This window comes from Lynx rufus, unplaced genomic scaffold (genome assembly GCF_022079265.1).
Source record: "Lynx rufus isolate CCGP_SWC_20201006 ecotype Redwood Valley unplaced genomic scaffold, mLynRuf1.p SCAF_5, whole genome shotgun sequence".
NCBI lineage: Eukaryota > Metazoa > Chordata > Mammalia > Carnivora > Felidae > Lynx > Lynx rufus.
The window spans coordinates 151,343,803-151,356,800 of NW_025814867.1; the positions used below are offsets into that span (position 1 = coordinate 151,343,803).

General features: G+C 44.1%; 1 protein-coding gene across 1 annotated transcript in view; it reads right to left on the minus strand.

Moving 5' to 3' along the window:
• Positions 1 to 6,424: 6,424 nt before the first annotated feature.
• The window catches only part of KCNJ6 (potassium inwardly rectifying channel subfamily J member 6), a 72,683-nt gene continuing 66,109 nt past the window's right edge, over positions 6,425 to 12,998 (minus strand). The window contains exon 3 of the mRNA XM_047100486.1: positions 6,425 to 6,750. Coding sequence (XP_046956442.1) covers positions 6,425 to 6,750 — 326 coding nt within the window. The remainder of the gene's footprint in view (positions 6,751 to 12,998) is intronic.

Sequence of the window (12,998 nt, forward strand, 5' to 3'; positions counted from 1 at the left end):
TTACCCTTTGACAGTAGGAACATTTCATTCTCTGAAATCAAGATCTATTGCCTGTGTGGTCACAATTCTCTGGCCGACCACAGAACACATTAGGATTCACGTCTAGGGGGTAGTATCTAAAATTAACTTTATAAAAGCTATTTTCCTTGGTGATAAATCTCCATCACTTAATCATGCTGACCATCTCGAGCTATTTTGCTCTCATTTCTTCCTTTGGACGAGGATAGGTTTGAGTTAGGTGGATGCATCGAGCTTTCTTTTACCAAGGCAATGAGGCCAAGTAAAAGTTTGACTCCTTTTACATTTATTTAAGTTTTACGGTGTTGAACTTTGAGATATCTTTCCCCCCCACTTAGTTATTATGCTGTTCCACGCAAAGCTGTTGTGAGCTTTTTGCAACATATATTTCAGATATCATTACCATTTAGTTTCAGACATAGGACCAAATCCATCTCAATTTCCATCATGTATCTGTCAGCAATACATCACAATGACTTGTTACAAAATCCCCCCCTCCCCCCCGCCACCTAATTTCCAGGAAAGCACTCATAAGAGAACCTGATATATTTTCCAACAGAACTTGGCTCACTTGGCTGACCCATGTCTGGCTTTGGAAATGCTTTCTTAGAACACAAGTGCTTTCAGCGTAGTGATACTAAAGAATGTCATTTAATATTGACTTATCTCAAAACTCCACTGTCTGGGTTTCTTGCTTTCAATATTTCTGTAATTACCAATCTTTATCTTGTGTTTCGGACTCAGAAAGCGACAAACAATCCAACAACCCTTTACTGCCCTCCTGTTTCTTCCTGAGCTCTTTGTAAAGAACCTCTTGGTTTTCCAAGAGAAGGATTTAGTTCCTAATTCTCATGTTAAATTAAACTTTTGGCCAAGTGGCTGGAGAGAGCCAGAACTCGGACAGCTAGACATGAGCAACAGTTCAACGTTCATCATCAGTACGTTGACAAATTGCAGGTAGAGAGAGCTAGTGGGAGGACACAGGCAGAGCTCCATTGTCCATAGGAGCCTAGGAGAGAAGGCAGGTGGGGGAGGGGAAGCTCCCCCTGCAACAGCTGCGCGGCCGGTTTTCCCCACCGGGTGGAGACACGTGTCCCCACTGTCTACATATTTAAACACCTATAGATACACCAGTGACGCAATGTCTCAGTCAACTGGACCGGGGATTCCCACTTCTTTTTTGTTTGTTAAGGAATTGTTTTACGTTGTCGCTTTGTGAGTTGGCCACTGAATCTTGACCGGTTATTTCTTTAGCGCTCTGGGAGAATGGTTATGAAAAGGAAGGAGTCCTCTTTTGACACCTGATTATATGACTGTGTTATTTTTTTCTTGGAACAGATCTGCGAGTGACTGCAATGCATTTTTATCGGGAAATAATGTCATCATTCTGAGTTGTCCAGGAAGCTGTTGGTAGCACGGTACAATATTAAATAATTAGTACCACTTCATACATGAATAGTACTTAATAGTACAGACAGTATAGGGGTCGGCAAACTTTTCTGTAAAGGGCCAGCTAGGAATATTTTAGTCTTCTGGCCACATAGTCTCCGTCTTAAATACTCAGCTCTGCTAGTGTAGTGTGAAAGCAGCCATAGGCAGTACGCAAATGGATGAGTGTGGCTGTGTCCCAAGAAAACTTTATTTATGGACACTGGAATTTGAATTGCATACAATTTTCATATGTCCGAAAATATTCCTCCCCTCTGCATCCATTAAAAAGTGTAAAAGTCATTCTTTGCTCACCAGTGGTGCAAAAACAGGGAGTGGGCCAGAGTCTGTGAGTAGTTTTGGTTTGCCGCCCCTCTCTGTATAAATAGTGCCCTCGGCTTAAGCCTTGGCCCTGGATTTGAGACCGGGAGCTATCGCTACTGGGCCCATAACCTTGGGGAAGTCATTCAGTTTGCCTAAGCCCTAGTATTCCTATCATAAAACGTAAATTGTAACACTCAAGCTCTCATGGTAGAGTAGAATTAAATGGCATAATTTGTGTAATGACATAATTTGTCATTGTATTTTGTATTGATATTGTGCTTTGTCAAAATCTCTTTGTAGCCTTGCAGAGTTTTTGACTTCTAGATGACACTACAGTGGAAGTTCTCTAAGACATGAAGGGCAGAAATATTAGGAAGAGGTGTGTTTAACTCCATTTTAAATGAAAGGATTACATTTTCTTAAACACAGGTTGGTCGTGAAGTCTAGAAACAAGATAATATGACTTTACTATATTGGAATGCGGTATCAATGAATCATCTATTATGTATAACTATGTTTTTCAACTTTATAGCCATCCGTTGAAAGGAAATCATAGAAGTTACTATTTCCCATGTATGTAGGGCATTTAATTACAACTCCCCTTTTGACTTTTCTGAGTCACATACAGTACCATCCAAGTCAAGGAAAGAAAGTCAGACTATTGGCAAGCTGTCTTGGAAATGACTATGCATATTTTCCTTCTTTTTTATCTTGAATTACTCAGCTAATCAAATGATTTCACATTCTTTGAGTGAGTCCCAGTCGTTTTCTACTGGCATTTTTATAACCCCCATGTCCACCAGCTCCCGCCTTTAATAAACAGTTTCTGTGCATCCCAAAGATATTGGCTTAAATCAAATTAAAAAGCAAAGGGGAAAAATTAAGAAACCTGAAACGTAAGAAAATGTAGGGAAGGAAAGCATAAGGATGTTGCTCTGGAGATTTCAAAATTTAGGCTTTTGAATGAAGTCGTAAATAATTTTTTTAACTAGAGTACAGTGAGAAATAGACACTTCAGAGCCCTAGTTTGGTTAAACCAAGAGAAAAATTGTGCTTAAGAAATAAGTTGACATTTTTAAAGACAGTAGCTGGATTTCTGTTAGGGAACATAAGATACCGAACTCAATCAATGGACCTGGCCCTGGAGAGTTAGGGAAAGCACAAAAGAGAGAGACACGTGGAGCAAAAGAGTGGGGGAAGGAGGGAGTTCCTTCCTACGGACATGGAGTGGCTGTATGTTGGTTCACCAGGTTGCAATGCCATGTTATGAAGGAATGGATAAACAATGACCTGACATTACAGTGATTACAAATATGTTAATTCAAAAGAGTATCATTTGTCCAGGGGACAGCCAAAACCAGAAACGATTTTATTAGTTACATAAAACTGACTTATCAACAAATAGGTTTTCCAGTTGGAAAGCATCTTGGGGTGGGTGGAAGTGAGAATCTGAGGGTCTCAGCAGCCCTTGGGGAGGTCATGCTTCCAGCTGACTCTGCCCTTTTCTCCAGATTGGGGTCTACTGTGGCAAACCATAACCCTTTAGTTAAAAATTCTTATCTGGCTATTGGATCCCACCATGCTTTTATGGAAAGTGACTCAAACACACCAACCAAACAGACCAAAATATCAAGTTGAGAGCGATGCTCATTAGTCATGGGTATTGTTGAATTAAAATAGGCTTATTTATTTTCATAACACTTGGTTTGCTAAGAAAGTGACTGAATGGGGACTGGCCATGGCGGAATAGAATGAGTAGAAATCATGGGCTCATCTTTGTTGTACGGTCTTAATGAAAAACACCATTCAATACTTGCTGCTTAGAAAATTCAGTCTTAATGAACTTCTTTCAATTCCAAATGTTAACAGTTGACACAAAATACACTGTTAAACTGTGTTATCAATAATTGTAGAAAAATAGACACGTTTGATAGGGACATTCTAGTAAAAGGTTCTTCTGGAGCATCCTTGTTTAACGATCCAGAGGCTCACGTTACAAAAACGAGATTTGGTTCATGTTCTGTCTTCAACTACATTGACACAAAAGACGATGAGAAATAGGCAGAGACCTCACACCTGGGTGCCCTGTCACAGATACAGAACCGACACATGTGCATGACCAAAGGGTCACCAAGGCTCTTCGTTCAGTTGTGCTAAAGGGCCCCAAACTGTTCTTCCAACCAGACAACAGGGTGTGTGCTGTCCTTTGAACCTTAGTAACGGAGTAAAAAAAGGCCCACTGAGTCATCAAGAGCTAATTCGCTAATGAGCCCCTGCCTCATCTTGCTTTGTGCTACGGTGCCTTCCCTGCAACTCTGGTGATGTTGCGGGGTTAGCGCCCCCAAGTCAAGGGCGCCCTTCATAAGGCTACAGCGAGGTAAGGCCACCGTACCTCCCAACAGCCTGGCAGGAAGTGTATGGGGCTCCCTCCTCCTCCTCCTGGACTACAACGCCCTCCTCGGAGTGTGTGGAATGAATAAATGATTCGACAGGTATTCAATGCAGAAAGTGAAATGCTGGCCAACAGGAAAGGGCTACGTGGCCAACAGATTTGTTTTTGGTTAAGTCAGTGCCAAGAAGCAGTTGTCCTGATGCAAGGTCAAGGACGTGGGAGAAGAGAGACCCCTGTGTTAAATTGAGGAGCCACTTTCCTTGTCTCTGGGACATGCTTTTTAGTAGCCAAGTCCCCGAACTACAGCGAAGCCCTGTGCAATCTGGTCAGGGAAGTCAAGGGCAACAGGGAGTGATAGCTAGTTTGAGTTCTTTGACCTCCAAGGCACAAAGCTTCAAACTGAGCACAGCTGTGGGAGCTGAAAATGAACTTGAGTTCAGCCAATGAATATTTATGATGGGCGACTGTTTAGGGAATAAAGAGTTTAAAATTGCGAAATTAATGTGAAAGATCTGTTACAGTGCAAAATTTCCACCTGCCCTTGAGATTTTTGTCTAACATCCTCTTCCTTATCGTTTCACTTGAAATTTTTTTTTCATTTTGAAATTTAGATTTTTTAGTACAAAATTCCTTCCTTCCTTCCTTCCTTCCTTCCTTCCTTCCTTCCTTCTCTTCTCTCTCTTAATCTCTCTCTTTCCATTTATCTTCACAGATTAAAATTAATTAAGGCTGCAGTTTTTTTGCTTGTTTTCTTCTGATTGGGAGACACTTTGGATGTCTCTAGAGAGATTTCATGCTCTAGAGAGATTTCATAGTCACCTAGATTGTTGATTTAATCTTTGACCCTTGAACTCTGGTCATTTCAGAATAATAAAAGAAGACGAATAATAATAAATACAAATGCGAAAAATGCTGATGGATAAGCTAGAGGGGCAGGGAGAGAGCCGGATGGAGTCAAAGTGTGTGAGGTGAATGATTATAATACATGTCACCCACTGCACGCCTTCATGAATGTCATGGCTTTAGACCCGAACCGTCTTCTGCTAAATTACCATGTCTGATTTTTTTAGGTCTATAGTTTCTCACAATTACAGAGTGGAACAGCTGGGGAATCCATGGGTTTGCAGGAGAAGAGTTTCCCAAACTCTTGTACTACAAAGGGTGACAGCTCATGTGAAAAGCATAAACACATCATTGCTGACATGCCAGAGAGTGTCGTCCCCCTGGAATATTCTCCCAGGCTAGTCAGTGAGGCTCCTGTTACTAAAAAAAAAAAAAAAAAAAAAAAAAAGAAAGAAAAAGAAAGAGACCTCAGTTTTGTAAACATTTCACAGTATCTCAGCATATTGGTGGTGGGTTTTGCCATGTACCGGACCGCCTAACTTCCCCCAGACCTATGGCTTATTAGATTCAGTGAGAGGATAAGCAAGGGAACAGTGAGGTACCCAAACACTACCAGTCTGGGACACAGAACAAAGGCCATGCACTAAGGGCCAGTGATCGATGGGACCAAAGAAATTCAGAAAGCAAAGACATCAGAACAGAAATGCCTGCTGTACATTGGGAATCTTTTTTTTTTTTTTTTTTGCATCTTATTTCTAAAGTTATATATCTAAACCTACATTAATTATACATCTATGTACATTATTTGAAAGTTCTGTCCTACAGTACTTTTCGTACATGCTGTGTTTTATTACTGACTGCAAAAAGAAAAATAATTACATAAGGCATATATATGTACAGTGTTTTGTCTTTACCTGACCCGGGTCCTATAACTGCAATGCCTGTAGGGGGCAGGCACGTCGCCCTGCAGATGGAATTTACTGGGATCTATAAAACCGAGGGTTATACGCTATGTCTCACTGCATGAGGAAATAGGCACCAGAGACCTAACTTGTCCTATCCCAGGTGAAATCTCTGACACACTCTTTGAGTGATCTGCTATTGTCCAAGACATGCAGGTAAGTAGCTTAAGTCCCTAGGAGTCGGATGCGTGGTTTTTCGGGAAGAGAGCAAGCTGGGGCCGCGAGGGAGGGCGCTTGGCACCTTCACCAAATCTGTGTCTGCCTCGTCCATCTGCAAAACTGAGAGAGGGCAGGTAGATATTTTACACCTCGAAGACTCGCTTTCTGGCGATGTCAAAACTAAATGTAAATCCATACACAACCAAGGAAGAGAGACAAAAGAGAGAGAGCATGAGAGACGAGGAGGGGTTGTGCGGGGGGGGGGGGGGAGGGGAGGAGGAGCCGCCGGGCGAGGCGACTAGACTCTGGATTCGTTTTCTAGGTTTGCCACGTCACCATTCCTTTCTGTTTGCTCCTCGAGGTTCTTCTCCTCCTCTTCCGTCTCCGGGTCCGCGCGCTGGTTGAGTTTGCTGGACACGGACCAACTCAGGGGCAGCTCCGCCCGGCTGGCCAGCTCGGCCAGCTCTTTGGCACTGAGAGATGGGGTGCTGGTCTCGTAGGTCTCGTGGAAGCTGTTATAGTCGACCTCATAGAAGCCGTCTTCCAGCGTCAGGACAGGTGTGAAGCGGTAACCCCACAGGATCTCACTGGTGACGTAGGAGCTCCGGGCTTGGCACGTCATTCCTGCAAGGAAGGGGACGGACGGAGGCTTTAGTGAGTGCGGCCTTGCCCTTGGCAAGTGGGCCCAGCGGGCGGGCGGTGGTCGCGGCCCCGAGCTGCTCAGGCTGCGGCCCGCACAGGGGCTCAGGGCTTAGGACCGAGAGTGAGTCGTGCTGCAGACGGACGCTACTACCGGCGTGTGCGGTGGCGCTGCCGGGACTTCGCGGGGCGGGGAGGGGGGAGCGCCAGGGCGCCGTGGGAGCGTCCTGGCTCACAGCCAGCCCCGCGTGCCCGCGAGGCCGTGCACACGCACGGGAAGGCACGTGCGCACAGGTGCACAGTCACGTGTGCTCGTGCCCTGTCCGCTTTTCGCGCCGGGAGACCCCGGAGGCCGCGCGTCTGGCCTCCCGTGGCTTTCGGGGCTTCGCCTGAGCCCTACGGAGACGTGAGCCTCCCGGCCATCGACTTAGAGTGAAGTTTGGCTTATGGAACTACACCCGGGAGGTCCTCCAGCCGAACGTCATGGATCAGCGTTACTCTCCTCCCATCGTGCCGTGCAGGCCCCGACTGCCGCCCAAGGTGACGTTGGAAGGGATGCCCCCCCCCCCCCGCCCCCGACTCTGTACTTGCCCCGGGGCCCAGTGAGGATAGTTATTCAGACTGTGCAATAACCATAATACTTTCAAGGCTTGTCCCTTCTTCTTAAACATAAGAAACCTTTTCCTGGTTTGCACAGAAATGGCAGCTGAGCGACTGCAGCCCAGGAGTCAGGAGCAGCTTTTTTTTTAACGTTTATTTATTTTTGAGAGACAGAGAGAGACAGCACGAGTGGGGAAGGAGCAGAGAGAGAGAGGGAGACACAGAATCCGAAGCGGGCTCCAGGCTCCCAGCTGTCAGCACACAGCCCGACGCGGGGCTCGAACCCATGAACCCTAAGATCGTGACCTGAGCCGAAGTAAGGTGCTTAACCGACGGAGCCACCCAGGCGCCCCAGGAGCAGCTTTTTTAAAAATATGAAATGACAGAATGGGGGAAACTCCACCCATCCTCAGGGATGACTTCTCCATTGGCTAGGCAGGTCCGGGGCCTAGGGCCCACAACTGCTTTTTAGGGACCTATAAAAATTCTTTTAAAATCAGAAGAAAACAAGGAAATTTTAGGTAGAAGAAAACATTAAAATAGTCACCCTTACTCTAATAAGATTGTAAAATGTCATGTAATTAAAACTTAAAAAAAAATGAGTAAGGGGTCCTTCAAGGCCAAGCTACCTGTGACGCACAAAAGTTGTCCCGTGGTCAGTGTTCATTCATTCCAGGAAACAGCCAGTCAGTCCACATGTCGCGTATTGAGACAGCCGATAAGGTGTATCAGGCAACTGCTTTGTGTGGAGTGCAGGGGGAGAGGGGAGAAGAGAATATGTGTGGGTGTTTCCACGGAGGATTCAGAGCTACAGGATGATTTCAGAGCATGGCACTTGCTCCGTGCGACTAGAAGAAGAAACCGGGGTGCCAGGGACTTACGTGATTTACCCCGCTCAGCTGTCAGGGCCCGAGTCAGCGCTGCCCTCACTCCAGCCCTGGGTTCTTCTCCTTAATCCCCAAACCGAATGCTTCCCTTTGGCAATGTCTGTCTGGCTAACCCACAAAAGCCCCCTTTTATGCCTCTAACACAAGTACTGCAGGACTTCTAGATACGGAAAAGAAAAGGGCGCCGTCTTGCTTTTTATTTCCCGACCAGCGTTTCTCGTCCGAACTGCCAAGTCTTCGTGTGTGTTCGGGTGTGACGGGGGAAGACAGATGATGGCAGGGACATATGGGCTCAGAATGAAGAGTACACAGGAAGTCAAGGGGAAAAGGTGATAAAATAACTTCAGTAACTTTTTTTTTTTTCCCCATAAAGGAGGTACACGTTTATTGTGAAGTGATTAGAAGCCAGCGATGGTCAAATAACATAAAATCCGCCTAGGCTTTCCATTCTGGCTATATACGTAACCAAATGCAGTGAGGAATAAAATCTACCGTTACTAAAGTTAAAATCTAAATGGACCTTCAACATCTGTTGGAGCTGGCTGAAGAGAGAATCAGACACTTGGGATACAGGTATGAAGAAACAACAGCGGGTGCAGCCAAGAGGATGTCACCAGGAAGGCCGGCGGGGGGAGGGGAGGAACCTCTGAAAACCTTCTCCCCCATAAAAGCAATGAGAGCAGTGGCAAGCACGGACCAAACAAACTCTTTTAGAGCTCTGTAAACGAATTCCAGGGGAGCTTCCTTAGGAACAAAATAGCTGAACTTTAGTAAGAACCCTGAACGGTGTGGAATTTTAACTCCCCCTGCTCAGCTCCACGAGCCTCAAAAACCAACAGCCCCAAATCGTGGTGAAAACCAGCAGCCTAACAGCTAGCGCAGGTCAGAACACGGGTGGAGCTCTTTCAAAGCCCCGTTCTCAGAACTGTCATTACTTCATGTGTCTGGCGGTTCCCTAGAAAACCCCGCTTGCAAGGCTTGTCTTTGTGTGACCTGGCAGAGAGCTCACTCAATGCAGGCAGCCTTTTACCTTGGGTCAGTTGTCAGAAACAGCCAGGCAGTCGTTTAATATTGCAGCTGCTTGGGGGGCAGTGATAACAGTTGGGGAAAACAACAAGCTAACCAAGAAACAAAAGGAAAAGCTGGAGAAAGATGTCCGTAAGGAACTTGGAAAAACTCTGACATATTCCTGAGAATCTAGAAGACCACATGCATGTTTAGGACTGTGTACATGCCCAGGAAAGACCTGAGAAGGCCCTGAGCTCTTGTCTCTGGCTGACCTTGAGCCTCTGAGCAAGCAGGAAGTGAAGGTGAAGGCAAGGCTGTAAAGTTCCTACCTCAGTGTTGAAGGCCTGCACCCCCCCCCCCCCCCCACCATGCACGCAGCACTCCTTAGCAGAGACTGGAGACTTACTGATTCCAAGCATTTAAGGAAACCTTTGTCCAGTCATTAGCTGATTACAAAGCTAACTGAGCAAAGATTTCAGGGGGCTATATACAAAACTATACAGACTTCCTGAATCTCACGCTAAGTCACTAAACAAACAGCAACAGCAACAAAAAACCCTGGAGAGGAGGGAGAATCTGATTTTTAGGGTTGCCACATTATATTATTTAAAATGCTGGCTTTAAAGATTTATGAGACCTATGAAGAAAAAAGGAAGTATGGCCCATGTATAGGAAGAAAGCAGTCCATTGAAACTGTCCTAGAAGCTGAGACATTGGACTCACCTGACTCGCTAGTGTAAATATGTGAAAAAAAAAATAAAGGAAATTACGAGAATGATGTCTCACCAAATTGAGGATATCAATAAAGAAATACAAATCATATATAAAACAAATATAAATTAAATTATATTAAATTCTAGAGTTGGAATGTATAATAGATGAATGAAAAATGCACTGGAGGTACTCAACAGCAGATTTGAACTGGCAGAAGAAAGAATCATGAGCTTGAAGACAGGTCAATTGTGATTGTCTCCAATCTGAGGGACAGAAGGAGAGAAGAAAGAAGGAAACTGAGCTAAGCTTCAGAGACGTGTGGGACACCATCGATCATATCATATGCGTAATGGAAATCTCAGAAGGAGAGTAGAGAGAGAAAGGGGGAGAAGAAATACTTGACACGATGGCTAAAAACATCTTAAATTTAATGGAAACCACTGGTCTACACTCACAAGAAGTTTATCAAACTCCAGGTAAGATTAACGCAAGAGATTCATACTCAGACACGTCAATAATCAAGCTGTTGAAACACAATGACAAAGAGAGAATCTTTTTTTATTAAATTTTTTTTAACGTTTATTTATTTTTGAGACAGAGAGAGACAGAGCATGAACGGGGGAGGGTCAGAGAGAGAGGGAGACAGAATCGGAAACAGGCTCCAGGCTCTGAGCTGTCAGCACAGAGCCCGACACGGGGCTCGAACCCACGGACCGTGAGATCATGACCTGAGCCGAAGTCGGACGCTTAACCGACCGACTGAGCCACCCAGGCGCCCCGACAAAGAGAGAATCTTTTTAAAAATTTTTTTTTTTCAACGTTTATTTATTTTTGGGACAGAGAGAGACAGAGCATGAACGGGGGAGGGGCAGAGAGAGAGGGAGACACAGAATCGGAAACAGGCTCCAGGCTCTGAGCCATCAGCCCAGAGCCCGACGCGGGGCTCGAACTCACGGACCGCGAGATCGTGACCTGGCTGAAGTCGGACGCTTAACTGACTGCGCCACCCAGGCGCCCCAAAGAGAGAATCTTAAAAGCAGCAAGATAGACGACGATCACACACAAGGGATCTACAACAATATCATCATCTGGTTTCTCGTCAAAAACCATGGAAGCCAGGAGGCAGTGAGAAGACACATTGCAAGCACTTAAAGACAAAGACTATATGTCAAGGACCCTACATCCAGCAATTTTGTCTTTCACACAAGAAAGAGGAATTAAGACATTTCACGGTAAACAAAAACTGAACTGATTTCTGGCAGTCCTACTCCACGAGAGGTACTAAAGAGAGCCCTTCAGAATGAAATAAAAGGTTATTAGATAGTAACTCAAATCGAGAAATAAACAGCATTGATCAAGGCAACTACACAGGCAAATATAAATGTTTTTCTTCAGTATAATTTTTTGGTTACTCCATTTATATGGCAATTACACTATTTCATTCAATGGAAATGCCACAGTTTACTTATTCAATAAAGCAAAGTGATTCGAAGGTATGTGATGGGGTTATTTGTTGAGGGAAATGTAAATACTGACTTGGTTTGTGGAAACTGTGTACTGTTAGGAACTGAATTGTTCCCTTAAAATTTCCTATGTTGATGTACTAACCCCCAGTATTTCAGACTGTGTTTTTAAAGATAGGGTCTTTAAAGAGATAATTCCATTAAAATGGGATGATCAGGATGGGTTCTAATCCAATATGATCAGAGTCTTTGTAAGAGTGGATTAGGACATAGATATGTACAGAGGAAAGACCATGTGAAGACACAGGAAGAAGATGGTCATTGGCATGACAAAGACAGAGGCCTCCACAGCAACCAACCCTACCTTGATCTTGGACTTCCTGCCTCCAGAATTATGAGGCAATAAATTTATGTTATTTAAGCCTCCCAGTCTGTGTTACTTTGTTATGTACCTAGCAAACGAATAACTTATTGAATTCTATAGGGATAGTAAAATATGTTTTCATAGTAGCATTTTAATGAGATTGTTTAATTTTTGTAATAAAAAGGTGAATAGGTGAGATTTAAATGAATGCTCCTGGATGCTTTTCCTTTTTTTATTCATTTTGTGGTGTCCTAATTCATTTAAAAAGGGATAAGAAATAATATTAATGTACTTATCCAATAGTACAATATTAAAAAGAGTTTTTAGTGTAAATTGATAATTTTCCTTTTTTGCAGAAAGATTCCTATTCTACACATTGCCATTGGTTCTAATCCATTCTTTAAAGATGTGATTTTCATCGAATTTGAAAAAGTAACAAAATACAACCAACTGGGTTAATATTGTAAGAAAGAGCTGCCAAGGTTACATCAGTGCGTATGTATGTTGTGTTATTTTCCATATCAAGAAGACAGTCATGGAGTCCCCTGCATTAGGTGTTTAGTGAGTAAACATCTCTCTGGAAAAAGAGACGCTTCTTTTGATGAAGAGCGAAATGTGAAAAAGCTGATCTCCAGTTCTGATCGCTCTCCACTCTCCGGGCATACTGACTCTCCCGCCATTGGCATTTGTGCTTTTATGCCTGTGTTCATCTCTTTGCTCTATCTTGAACATCCTTCTCCCAATGGGATCCCGCTCATCTTTCAAGCGCTAATTTATCATCTTCTTTCTGGAGCACTCTGTGACTGACCAGTCCCTAGCTGAAACTATAGAGCCCAGGGTGCCATAACACTCCAGTGATACCCTCTCATGGTCCTTATCCCACTGTTTGCAGTTGCCTCTAAGTGTCCGTTTCCCTTGTTGAATTGGGATCACACTGGGGCTGGTAGGTCTTGTTTATTTCCATGTTCCTAGCATTTAGCACAGCGCTTCAACATTGTAGTTTCCCAAACACTACTCGTTGTCAAGTCAAAAGACTTGACTTAGGAAAACTATAGAGAAGCAGTTTAATTAACATTGTTGGTTGGTAATGTCTCAGATCTGTTATTCAGGAAAAAGATGGCTTGTGAGTCCTTTTTTTAAAATTTAAATTCAAGGGGTGCCTAGGTGGCTCAGTCAGTTGAGCATTTGACTTCGGCT